Source organism: Anser brachyrhynchus (genome assembly GCF_964034855.1).
Source record: "Anser brachyrhynchus genome assembly, chromosome: 2".
NCBI classification, from domain to species: Eukaryota; Metazoa; Chordata; class Aves; order Anseriformes; family Anatidae; genus Anser; species Anser brachyrhynchus.
In genome coordinates, this window is record NC_137695.1 from 85,858,773 (window position 1) to 85,872,690 (window position 13,918).

The 13,918-nt window shown below is 37.5% G+C and overlaps 1 protein-coding gene across 1 annotated transcript in view; it reads left to right on the plus strand.

Moving 5' to 3' along the window:
- The first annotated feature begins 552 nt into the window (after window positions 1–552).
- SEMA5A (semaphorin 5A) overlaps window positions 553–13,918 on the plus strand; it is a 237,658-nt gene continuing 224,292 nt past the window's right edge. Inside the window, exons 1-2 of the mRNA XM_080582364.1 lie at window positions 553–828; window positions 4,629–4,824. Of these exons, the coding sequence (XP_080438490.1) occupies window positions 739–828; window positions 4,629–4,824 (286 nt within the window). The 5' untranslated portion in view covers window positions 553–738. The remainder of the gene's footprint in view (window positions 829–4,628; window positions 4,825–13,918) is intronic.

Here is a 13,918-nt window from a genome sequence, read left to right on the forward strand (position 1 = left end):
TGAAAGCACAGACATCTGAGAATTTAGTTAGATGTTTTTGGTAGCCACTCCACGTACGGTGAGTAAGATTGTCTTGCTGGAAAGCTCTGGATTTAGGGAGCCATCATCCTCTCTCAAGCTCTTACCCTCTCCTTTTCCCTTTTTGAAATGCATTTGCTAGGTAGGTGAGGTTATAAATCCTTCTTAAAAATAAATAAATAAATATTCCCTTCTCAAATGGTTTATATGAATTTGGGGAATTTGGCTTATGAAATCGAGCCATTACAGGGAAAAAAAAAAGGGCACTGAGCAACATCCTGGGGGGGTTCACATATTCCAGTTTTATGACCATGTGGCTGCTGATACCATTTCAGGATTTTTCTGTGTGTTTACTAACAATGCACAACTGTGGGGGCTTTTTCTTGCTAAAGAGAAAACAGCAATTCCCCCTGGTAGCAGTAAGAAAATGTTCGGCTCTTCAAACGACTTGCAAAAAGGTACCACTAACACTACAGTAGACAAACTTGGTATTTTTAGTAAAACTGACATGATTGAAGATTAAATAATTATTGCTAGATGTTTTTAAAGTGAATACACTGATAATATAGAACATGTTTGTTTGAATTCATCATTCTATTCCAGTGTAGCAGTGCATTATTCTGTGTATTAGTGTATGGTCTGTGTCATTAAGTACTTTTTTTTTTTCTTCTGGTTGATACTTATCTACAAGGTGTATGTTGTCCAGAGCAGTTATTTAGTATGAGTAAAATTCGATCAAACTTTCTGTTCTACAATCTAAGAAGTGGAGTAAAGCAGACAGGAAAAGTGAAATGGATCGCCTGCAGCAAGGTACGTGAGCAGCGTCTGCAAGAGTGGGCACTGGTGTGCATGTAAAGAAATGCTAGACCTGCTTGTGGGTGCACGCACACAGACCCAGTCCTGAAACTAGCATCTTTTCACCACACCAAACTTGTTTGTTTACGTACTCGTATTGACGTAAGTTCACTTTGTCGTGCACTGAAATTGCTGTTAAACTGACGCAGAATCAACAAAGATAATTATTTGAAAGCATCGTTGACGCTGGACAGCTGCAGTTTGCATGGCAACTCTGTTTTTTATACATCAGCTTATGAGACAAATAAAAGAAAGCATAGTTTATAATTCAGAGGTAAATTTTAATTCAAACATGGTGTGTTTAACTGATCTAGAAATATTGGGATCCAGATTGTTGGATTTTGAATATATGGCTGCTGTTTGGAGGCAATAGTGTCTAATGAATCTGCTTGTATCTAGCACAGCAGTTACAGGCCTTGCATGCTTAGCATTCACATTTTTTTTTTCTCTTTATCAGTACGTATCTTTTTGTTGGCTCAATTGAAATAGCAGATTTTGAATAGCTGTTTTTTTTCCTCCTCAAATGCTGCTGATGGATAAACTAAATACTACTTTGCTAAAAAAAAAAAAAAGAAAATAATACCCTTATGTAATAGACCTCATTTGATATTTACATTTTGTCTAGGCAAACTGTGTCCGAAAAAGTGAAAGAGTGAGACAGAGAAAGTGCACAAGACCCTTTAAATATAGAAATAAATTAATATATTGAATTATAATAAATTTTCTAATGTGATTTTTTTTAATCCCTGGATTATTTTATGGATTTGTAAATATAATTTGTTTAAAGTCTGATGTAAAAATCCATGCTAGGAAAAAATGTGCAGATAATACAGGTCTAATGTGCTAATTCCCAAATGCATGGCAATAGTTTAAAAGATGGTCAGTATTCTTGATCAGTTTTGAAGAATTTTGACTTGACTGTTGTATTTCATTGTTAAGAGAGATTTGCCTATGGAGATTATACAGAAATCAAGGAAACTAACCTGAACTTTTTGTCTTTAGGGTTCTCTTGGAGTTTGTCTTATGCCCTAGGCTAAGCACCACTTCTTGGCACAATAGTCACACTTTTAGTAAAGAGAAGGGGCTAGTGCTTTGCCTGCTGCAGGACTTTTGAACCTGTTGCATTGTTTCAGAGCTGTCACAGGTATCGAGTTCAGGTGCTGCCTCTGCCAACTCTTTCCTGCAGGTGGGATCTCAGGGAGGGAGAGAGACGAAGCTTGTGTTATGTGGAAGCTCTCACTTGAGGCTGAGCAGCAGGGAACAATCTAATCCCTGCAAATTCTGTGAAAAAGCACTTGATTTGAAGGCTTTTCATGCTGTCATTGCATGCCAGAGTGTATGTTTGTTTATTTCTTACTATTCTTTAAATTTCTCTAGCAGTATATTAGGTGCAGTTTCTAGAATCCTTTTCCTTTCTCCATCTCTTCATAGTGTAGCATAATGAGGTGGGTAGTGAGTTCCTGTTCCTACCAGTTGCTCAGCTGCCTTAGCTTGTCCTTTTCTTGTGAGAGAGCTTGTGATGAGCTTTCCATCTGGTAACTTGGTTTACTGCTCTCTTGTCTGATTCAGGTCTCTGAAGACTCTCTTCTGAGTAGTTGCAAGTAAGCTTTTACTTGAAGTCACCCACAATGTATTTGATTTGAATTAATTACTTTAAATGTATTAACTAATGCATTTCTTTATATAAAATAAAATTAATGAATTAATACATTTGATTAATAAACTTATACAGGTAGTGGTTGAGGTAAAAAGAAACCTAACTTTTTCTCTGAGATACATTATCAGAAATACATTTGCTGTTTTTCTTTTGTCTCCTTCAAAGTCTAACCTTGTTTTTGGATATTCTAATTAAGGGAAAGGAGTGTTTCCTGCCTACGTTTTTACAATGTGAGATGCATACAGGAAGAGAAAGTTTGCAGCTAGGTTAGGGAAAAAAATCTTTTGCCCCCAAATTCTTCTACTGTGTAACTATACATGTAAACAACATTGACAGCCAGGGAGTCAGAGAAGGCTGAGCTTCCAGTAGAAATGTTTCATTTTGTTCTTGTTTAATTTATTTCCATTATATTCACATATTTATGGGTATTTCTGAGACTTTACAAGTTAAAGAAAATAAAATTTATTTCTTTAATACAAAAGTACTACATGCCTAGGTGTTGGAATAGTTCAGCTGGTACCACGAGCAAGAAAAACAGTTTTGGGTCTGTGATGTGATATCTGTCCTTCACTTTTCATAAGATTATATATGTGTATTTAGGAAGCAAACTTGAATTAGAACCACCTGGTAGTAATATACTTGTGCTATCTATAAGTTAGTAATATCCATTAACTATGATATAACCCGTATAAACTGTATGAATTTGGATATGAATGGTGCATAATGTTTGAAATGTCATCCTTGCAAAACTACTGAAACATTGGAACAGGAGTTTTATGCCCCTTTATATGTGAACGCAGAATATCTATGAGCAGATGACGCCTTCTGTGAGCCACAGGCAATTTATAGGGACAGATTAATATTGGAATATAGCATCATAAGATATATTACTTAGGAAGGTAGGAATATGAATTTAACCGGCTAGAAGCATCCCTCTCACCTTTTTTTTTTTTCTCTGAAACATAAGCAAATTTAGCAGAGAAGCTAAAATCGACTATTAAATTTATGTACTGCTTAGATGTATTGTGTCTGTGGTCTATTTATTTTATTTTAAATTAATGAAGATTAGATGTGTCCAGGTCGTAGCTGGGAGGCTTCTAAAGGCAGTAAAAATAAAGTGCTAAGAGTAGAGAAGTTCATCGGAAGATGGCTGGTGCTACAGCATGTTAGGAAACAGTGTTTACTAACCATTCTGCTTTCTGAGCATAGCTTTTAAAACTGGTCTTGCTATGGAGCATCTATTAATTAAAAGCCCTTTGTTTCAAGCATTTATGGTGTTTACACAAATAGAAAGTTTCCACCTTATTAAACAACACACTGCAATTCAGTGAGATAAAATGTATTAGAAGTCAATATTGTTGATTATTTTTTCCTGAATGGCTCCATTAATTTGCAGAATGACATTTCTGCTGTAACTTAGCTGTCTTGAATCTCCAGTCTTCTTTCCCTAAAAGGCAATGATGTCTCATGAGTGTGTGCTATCAACAAGCAAGCTTGTTGGACTCAGTATAGCTGCCAGTGGCAAAAGTGTTTTGAGCTGCACCATTAGGTTGTTAGCGCTTGGAACGTTTGATGTGATATAGCTGAACGAATTGGGTTGGTTCTCCAGTAATATTGACACCACGAGTATTCTGTTGCTAGAAAAAAATAAAAATAAAAAGTTGTCTGGTTATTGGCCATTTCAAAAAAAAAAAAAAAAAGGGGAAATGAAACTTCAAGTTTATTCTGGTCATGAATGAAAGTCATTGACTTTGGTGATTGGTGTCTAGATTTTATAAGAAAGAGGTCTTCGGCATTTGAATCTGCAATAAGCAACCTTGTCATCAGTCTCAAAAAATGATGGGGGATAGTGCGGGAGGGAATGAGTAACAGTTTTTGAATGCTTCTGGATGATAAAAGAAAAAAATATTCCTGAACTGTGTAACTGATGATAACTTTATAAAGTATTTGTAGGAGCAGCTGTTTGTGTACTATCGAGTCAAAACCTAAACAGACAGAAAAGGATTTTGTTGTTGTCCTTGTTTTAAACATCAACAATTGCCTAACTTTTCTGTGGCATTTGCTCATGTGCTTGAGTAAATTTCTTTGAATTTTCCAGGTGCTTTTCCCACATGAGTGCAAGGAGAGTGGCCGGTTGAAAGAACTGATTGCTGTGGAGGACAGCATGACCACCATGAAAGGAAGCTGCCTCCTTACAGTGCTGTTGGCAGGATTTGGGGTATTAGGAATACTGGAGCCAGTAGCAGAAGATATCCACTGCCACAGAGCTGAACACCCAGTGATTGTGTACAAAGGTAAAGAGTAAGAGCAAAGAAGTACTTTCTCCTTTCTAAAAAACAAACAAACAAACAAAAAAACTAATAGAAGTAGTTGTGTAATCTCTTCATCCCTGAAAACTTCGGTTTGTAATGTATCATGGTATGAAACAAAAATGTATTCAATGCTGTTATGAAATTAACTGGCCTGTATTCCATGTAGGTTGAATACAACTAAGTTTGCAAAGTTTGTTCACAACTTTGTGCTAAATATTTCAGTTGAAGGTGGATGACTCATTTTCCTCTGTGATTAAAGTAAAGTTAGGGTCATGGTATAGTTCAGGTTTGAAGGGGAAGTCAGGAGGTCAACCTCTTGTTTGAAGCAGAGCTAGCAATGAGGTCAGACAAGACTGCTCAGGGCTTCATCCAGCCTGGCCCTGAAAACCTGCTAGGGCATAGACTGTACAACCTCACTGGGCAGTCTTATGTAGAGCCTGGCTGTCCTCATAGTGGTAACTTATTTCCATATATCTAGTGTGAACCTCTCTTATTTCAGCTTAAGCCCGTTGTCTCTTCTCCTTGTTGTGGTGCCCAGCAGGCAGCTAAGTAACACACAGTCATTTGCTTATTCTCCCAACCCCTCCTTGTGGGCAGAGATAAAGACAGTTCAATAGGACAGAAAAATGAAGGGCAAATAATAATAAAAGAATACACAAAAGCAAGTGATGCACAATCCAATTGCTTAGTACCTGCTAACCGATGCTCAGCCAGCCGCTGTGTAGCAGCAGCCACCCACAGGCCAACTTCCCTTCTGTTTTATTGTTCAGCGTGATGCCATATAGTATGGGACAGCCTTTGGCCAGTCCTGGTCACCTGTCCTGTTTCTCTCCTTCCTAGCTTTTTGTGTACCCCAGTCTCCTCACTGCCAGGACAGCATGAGAAGCTGATGAGTCCTTGACTTAGTGTAACCAATGCTCTGTGACATCTAAAATGTCAGCGTATTATCAACGGTATTTTTCTCCTAAATCCAAAATCTGGCACCATACCAGCCACAATGAAGAAAATTAACTCTATCCCAGCTGAAACAGGACATCATCCACTGTGCACCACTGTCAAGATTCTTGTTCCATCTTCCTGATAATCACCTTTTAGGTTTTGGAAGCTGCTATGAGGTCATCCTAAAAACGTTCTCTTCTTTAGGCCAAACAAAGCACATTTCCCCAAGAATCTACTGGTACCTCATGTCGTTCAGCTCCTTGGCCATCTTGTTGGCTCTCCTGTCAACACTCTTTTGTGTATTGGGAGCCCCAACACTGGATGCAATATTTTAGATGCTTCTAGGGTGATTCTGTAATCCCTTTCCTTGATCTTGGTCCTTTGAGCAGGCTATGCTCCTGTTAATACAGCTCAGGATGCTGTTGGCCTTCTTTACTACAAAGGCATGCTGCTGGATTGCGTTCAGTTTGCTGTCTGCCAAGACATCCATGTCTTTTCAGCAGAGCTGCTCCCCAGTCAGGCAGTCTGTCCCCAGCCTGTGCTGTGGGGTTGTTCCTTTCCAGGTACAGGACTCTGCATGTGTACGTGCAGAACTTCCTGAGACTGCTCTTGGCCCATTCCTCCAACCCATCTAGGTCCCTTTGGATGACAGCCCTGCTCTCAAGCTTATCAATGAATTTGGTGTTATCTGCAAACTTAACAGCATGCAGCCCGGTGGCCCCTCTTCACCACTGATTAAGATGTTAAACAGAGCAGATCCCAGGGTGAATCTTTGTGATATTTCACTTGTTGCACTGGCTTCATGGTGGGGTAAGTCCCATGAAACATTTATTCTTTGGGCCTGATCATCTACGTGGCTTTTTATCCATCTAATTGCCTGTTTGTAGAGGCAGACCATAACATCCTAATTTGCAGTGAGACAGAAAGACTTGAGATAGATGAAATCCGCTGCTCTCCCCTCATCAACAAAACTAGTCCTTTTGTTATAGAAAACAATCATGTTGGTCAGGAATTGACTTAACTTTGTGAAAGTCATGCTGACTGTTCCCAGTTGCCACCTTCTCCTCCGTGTGTCCATAAAAGTGCATTCCAAGGGGATTAACTGTGTGACTTTCACAGGAACCGAAGAGAGGCCAACTGGCCTGTAGTTCCCACATTTGTTTCACTGCAGTCACTGGGAATGTTTCTTCCGCTCTGTGACTTTTCACAGATGAAGAGTGCCCAGTTATCTCATTGTGCATGGATGCAGCTTGTCTGATCCCCTGGATTTATATGGGCTGAGATCTTGCAAGTTGTCCCTTACTCAGGCTGTATCCACCACTGGTAGTTCTTGAACTCCTTCGAGATAGTGAAATACACTATATTATAGTTAACTATAGTGAATAGTTAAATACAGTGGCCAGTGAGACCTCATTGGTGATGACTGAAAGAGGAGGAGTATAGAGCACCTCGGCTTCATCTGTGTCTGCTGGCACTGATCACCTGCCCGATTCAGCAACAGACTTGTATTTTCCATGTTTGACCTTTGGTTATTATTGTAGCAGTAGAAGCTCTTTTTGTTGCCCTTGACATTCCTTGCAAGTCTGAACTCCCACTGAACTTTGGTTAACCTGAAATGATTCTTAAGTGCCTGTGTAGTGTTTCTAAATTCCTCCTTGGTCACTATGTCCCTGTTTCCACCTCATACGTACTGCCTTTTTGCATTGGAGCTCCATCATGAGCCCCCAGATTAGCCAAGCCAGCCTCTTAATACATGTGGTTGTCTTGCTGTGTGTTGGGATGGACTGCTGAGGAATAGTTGGAACAAAACAAAAAACACTTGGAGGACACTGTCTATTAAAAAAAAAATAAATTAATAACTTATCTGTTTTTTTAATTAGAACTGAGTTTTTTTCCATTAGTGTTGCAATTTAAAACAAATTCCAAACACTTTTTAGTTGGAAGAACGTAGAGATTTGGATGTATTACATTACATGCTGCATTCCTCCTGTTTCACTAAGAAAGTGTGTGTGCATTTTTTATGTTTATTTCAATGAATTAGGATTTATTTAATTCTAATTGGGAAAAAAAAAGTTTATTTCCATTTCTTCTATAAGGCTATAGAAAATAACATGTTTTGCACAGAAAGCGTTTATGTTGCTCTGGCATTTTAACAGTTTGATAAGAAAATGGTCAGTTGTCCTTTTCTCCAATACATTGGAGAGTGAACTAAGTTGGTCATATTTTTTACATGAGGATTGTAAATCATCAGTCTATGGTGAAGGAGGGACCTTTATCTCTCATTTATTAATGGACTAAGTAGTATGACTTAGTCTGACATGTGTGGACTTTCTTAGTATTCATGTAGTATGTGTAAATCAGATTTGAAAAAATTAAATGAAATTTTATCATAACAAACAAAGTTGTAAATTAAAGAAGCGTGTTTAAAAATCCATCACTCGGCTGCTTTATTTCACAAACTGAAGGATTGTTTCATGTACATTTGTTGTGTATACAACTGTAAAAGCAAATAATTTAGACTCATTACTAGAGTTACATGTTAGAAGTTGAATAAAAATGCATTGATGTGAGCCTGATTCTGTCTATAAATTTCAGCCAGCATACGAGAGAGTAGCTTGAATCTAGTCTCTTCCTGCCTTTTAGATTGTTATTGTTCTCCATCATATTTAATTTCTAGTGATGTCCTTCTATTTTTAAGTTATCTGTGCGAAAGCTGGCTGGCAACAGAGACCTCCTATCTTGTTTCAGTGGCATCTTCTGATGCAGCCAAAGACAGTGTCACTGTGAGTGTACTGAATAATTTAGTTTTGCTGTAAATAAATGTGGGAAATGCAGCAATGTAAAAATATTTATTTTCATATTGTTAATAGGAGATTTGGTAAGATTTTCAAGGCCAGACTCTCTTTTGACCTTTATTGTAAAAATATTAATCAGTATGTATCCATGATATATTTTAGCTTTTATGAACTGGCATATCTTGAAAAAGTTTTCATTCACTTGAAAAAGTCTGATAAGCTGTAGCTCATAATCATCAAAATAATCTGTAGGGAGCCATCAGTAAATGTTTAAAATATGTGGAAATGTGTGTTCAATGCATTATACAGTATGTGATGGCTAGGTAACGTAGCTATTGTGGGCACGCAGCAGTTGACTAGTAATTGCAGGGTTGCTAGTTTAGCAATACCAAAGATGAGACACCAAGGGAAAATATGAGTAAGAGAGGTTTCTTTTGAAGCAATATATTAGATATTAGGAATGGACTTCCTGGGGGTATCAAGATAAGAAATAGACGTGTGTGTGTGAGAAGAACTGATCTGTGAATGAATCCTATAGTAGGAGTTGACAGGACTGAACCAGCCCTCTTGTGTTCTGTATTCTTCCTGCCGCATTTACTGACTTCATGAATACATGTCGGAAAATACTCTTTCTATCTGTTGACATTATTAGTGCTTCTGGACCAATACAGCATCCTGGAATCAATTCTTAACCACTATGAAACCTTTCATTTGACTGCTACATTGTCACCCTATTCTGTGAAGTCATCTTGTAATAATATTAGATTGACCAGAGCTAAATTCTGTGTGGGATGCTGAACATCAGCCAAGGCTGAGCACTGTTGTTATTAGGTGATATATACTTTAAAGATTGTGAACTCCAGTACTAACTTTACAGAGATACCAACTCTTTTACTTATATCTGTCTAAGGCCATTTTTTGTACTTCTGGTATGCTGTGTTTGATTTGACTTCCTTTGAGAGGCATGGTAGATGGAGTATAAACTATTAAATAAAATTAATGGAGTGAGAATCTGCTGCAGTGTATGATGAACAGCTGCAAAATACTAATAAAAAGATAAATTAGTCCACAAGAATTGTCATGGTGAAATATGGAAAGGGACTATATCTCTTCCAAAACCTTGCTTTCTTTCTGCACTGCCCATCAAAAAACACTTACTTAGGTGATAGTCATGTCAAGCTACCTTCTGTGGAAAGGCACATACTATTTCTATCATTGATTTTCTCAGCTAGATATTTTTAGCTGAAAGTCTGTGATATATCTTGTGATATAAAATGGCAAGAATTCCACATACCAGTTGAGAACCTCTACTCAAGTACGTAATTTGCTGGTTAAAGAGGAAAGGAAAGCAAACTTGCATATGCACATACAAATTATTTTTGTCATGACCCAAAACCCTCTTCCATTGCATCTGTTTCTCATACATAGTCGTAATAATCAGTGTAATTTGTTTATCTGCATAATTCATGTTATGAATGCATAACGCACCTTTTCTTCCTCCCAGAAACTTTAACAACTAAGAAAGCCTATTCTAGAATTAAAATTGTTTCAGCTCTAAAATTTGCTGCCCTAGGGCTTTCCTAGACTAGAAGAAGGCATTTTGTGTTTTACTTGGAAGCTGGAAATTTCCTTTTCTTATTATTTAAAGTTGGTCAGGGCTATTGCAGTGATTAGATTTATATAAAAGCAGATGTCTGATAAAAACAGGGATGGATTGAGAGGATCAGCCCTGTAGTTTGCAGTCCAGTGTGTTATGTAGTTGGGGGTATCTGTGGTGATGCATAGTCCCTCCTAAGTCCCTTTCTCTTCAAGGAGGAGTCTGCCTCTAGATGTGCAAGTGTGCTAGTCTGACATTTTTTTTTCCCTTAGTTCTGCCTGTATATTTTACATGTACGTGCTAAAGATTCATCAGCTATGCTAACAAATCCCATAAAGATATTAGAGGCAAGAGGTTGCAAATCCTGTGCAACTTGCAGGTTTGGGTGCAAGGAAACAAAATGCAGGTGGTGGAATGGACATACAGAGACCAAGTGTGCAAGATTATTGGTCTGTGCATATGTTTATATGTTTAAAATGTGTGAATAAGTATACTTATGTTTGTAATAAAAGTTTTGACAGAAAAAAGGCCTAAAATAAGCTAATCTTTAAAGATCAAGCCTTACAATTTTTATTTCTATTATTTTTTTTTAATCTGGATATGCTTTCATGTGCACAGAGATATGAAATATCAACTTTGTAAAGCATATTAGGGTTTATTCATAACCAAGTTTTTCTTACTTTTTATTGGAAAAACATGCCTTTAAACATATAGTTTAACCTAAATAGTTAGAGATGGTTGTGGAAACCACATTTTTGTGGGACATTGAGGAGTAAATCATAGGCAAATAGTGTTTAGGAAAACAAAATGGCTGTTTATAAAATGTTTGTATACTCATACAAAACCAAAGAAAACCAGTTGCATAGACTAAAGTTTGTCTAAGTATTTCCATGGGTTTCAAAGCACATAGCCACCCACTTTAGAGAAACTATAGCAGATGGAGGTGATATTTCATTACAGATTTAAAAACAAAAACAACAACAACAAACAAACAAAAACTGTAAAAGTAGTTATAGTTGTGTGCTGTGTTGTCCCCACCTCCAGCATGTGGAACTTTGAAATTGTCCAACCTGCCAAAATTTGCACTCAACTGGAGATCTGTGCTGTAGACAGACCCTTTCCGTTAGGTAGACCTTAAGGGAGCAACTGAACTGCTTGGCCGTGTCTTTTCTCTCAGATTGCAACCCTTGCCTGTCTGTCTACAGTGCCATCCTCTTGTTTTATTTCAGGCAAACTTAACTGGGTTGCTTCATGCAGTTTAAATGGGTGGGGTGATTTAGCATAGCTTATTTTGCATAAACCAGACAGCAGTCCTTGACCTAAGACTCCTCCACTGATGGATCAGGGATGTGGTCACCACATCCACTGGCTGGACATGGAGGAATGCTTATATTTACAGCTTCATGCAGCCATCTCTTCGTACTCTCTCATGCATATATGTAGCATGGCACTGGCATGAGACAACAGCTAGATGATGTATTTGTGCCATATTTTAACAATTTTGGAATGTAGTGCCTTGTTGATATTTATTAAAAAAACAGGATAAGCGTAAGATGGAAAAAACTGACCCAACGCCAGTTTCAGGTTTGAAGTTATACATATTGGCTGCCTTGCCACTCACCTACATAAAGTCTAGTTTCTTAGGCTTTTTTTTTTTTTGTAGGAATAACGTACAGTTGTAAACTTGACTTAATTGATGTTACATGTACAGCTAAGATCATCTGCTCTAGGGTAAATCTCATTCTTCTATACCTCTATGAAGTAACATAAATTTAAGATTGTGCTGTCTCAGCAAAAAAAAAAAATCGCTTGACAATTTTAGAAGCTGTGTTTAGTGATATTTTAAATACATGCTGTGCTGTAAAGAGCTTATCTGTTAAATAAACATGCTTAAAAATAACATGTCTCAATCCATAAAAAAAATGAAAGTAAACCCTTCATTTCTACTTGAGGTTAACCAGAAAAGAAAAGTAACATAGTTATTTTTTGATTTCTTCGTTTGGGAATCCTAAGAAATATATTTTCTTAACCTTATTGTCTAACCACCACAGAATTCTCTCACTTGGTGTTTGTCTCAGTAATATAGATTCAGTACATCTTTGCTCCTTTTATCATGTGGTTTGTGTATGGAGCACATGCACTTAACATGTGCCAAGAGGAAATAACTTGTGGGCTGAATGAAAAAAGATGCATGCTGTATGAACTTGTTTTTATTTGTACTCTCTTCTCTTTCCCCTAATCTTGTTGCAAGCTACTGTTTAAACTAATAATAGTCTAATAAGATGCTCAGATTTTATTGCTCTTTTCTTCTCTTTCCACTGGTATTCAAAAATACACTTTAAAGACCTCCTTCCAGCTTCAGCAGTGGGATTGAGGTGTACTGCTTTTCATCTTCTTTTAGGTTTTCCTTTAAATAAGGGTGATTCATCAGTGAAGAAGAGTTGATTGCTAGTTGATATTACAACTTTGGTTTGTCAGATGATAGGACTATGAGATAGCACTACCCTCTCAAGAGCCAGCCCCTCTTAAGGAGGAAAGTAATTCCTTCTTCAGCTGTATATGTGTGTGTGTGTGTGTGTGTATATATATATACACACATACATGCGTATATGTATATTTAATAGAATCAGGTCTACCTTTATTTTCACACAGGAGACTAAGCACCCACTAGGAAATGACAACTTTCAGCTGCTTACAGTTAATTCAAAAAATAAGTTTGAAGGCTACTATCCCTTTACTCTTTGCCTAAATCACCCTGTATCTTTTTTACCCCATAAAGAAACAAGTTACGACAAGAACTGAAACTCTCAAAGCAAAGGATTTGAATACCACATAACTTTTTATTTACTTATTTATTTTTGTCAGAAGTGATTCTTTAAAGCAAATATCAATTTACAATTCCTTTGGTCCTCTTAAGCATCCAAGCCAAGTGTCGGACCATCTTAGAATGTTAATAATTTTAATAAATTTCTGATAACTGAAAAACAGCTATGACTGGAAGGGCTAGTAAGCTGCACATACATGCCAACTAGCTTTTCTATGGCTGTTTTTTTCCCTGTTGCCCAAATGTGGATGTTGGGAGTACATGAAATTCCCTGGCCATTAGCAAAACAGCAGAATAAGTGAGAGGCTCCCAACAAATTCCCCTATCTATAAAAAGTGGGCAGAGAGAATTAAAATCTATAGGTTTGTTTATTTTTTTCTTCAAAGATACATATTTTTAGTGGAGATGGGCATTTTTACATAATGGTTGTAAAAGATACGTTCCAACCTGGAATATATTGAAGAAACACGTCAGTGATCAAGAAGCAAAGCTCCTAAGCAGCTGAAGTTCTATAATCTTCTAGAAGTCTCAATGTGTTTAAAGAGCTGGTGAAACAATATTGCTTTGATTTTTTTTTCCCACCAGACAGTATATATATATTTTTCCACAAGATGTTTAAGGAATACTCTATCCCTTCTATTGATAAGTTGTCAGCATGAATATTCTACTGATCTCACCCCCTTGGAAAAGGCTTTAATGAAGCATATCAGAGAATTGGCGGATGGCTTGGTTTGAAAGCAGCCTTAAAGATCACCTGGTTCCAACACCCCTGTCATGGTCAGGGACACCTCCCGCTAGATGAGGTTCCCCAGAACCCCATCCAACCTGGTCTTGAACACTTCCAGGGATGGGTCATCCACAGCTTCTCTGGGCAACCTGTGCCAGTACCTCATCACCCTCTGAGTAAATAATTTCCTCTTA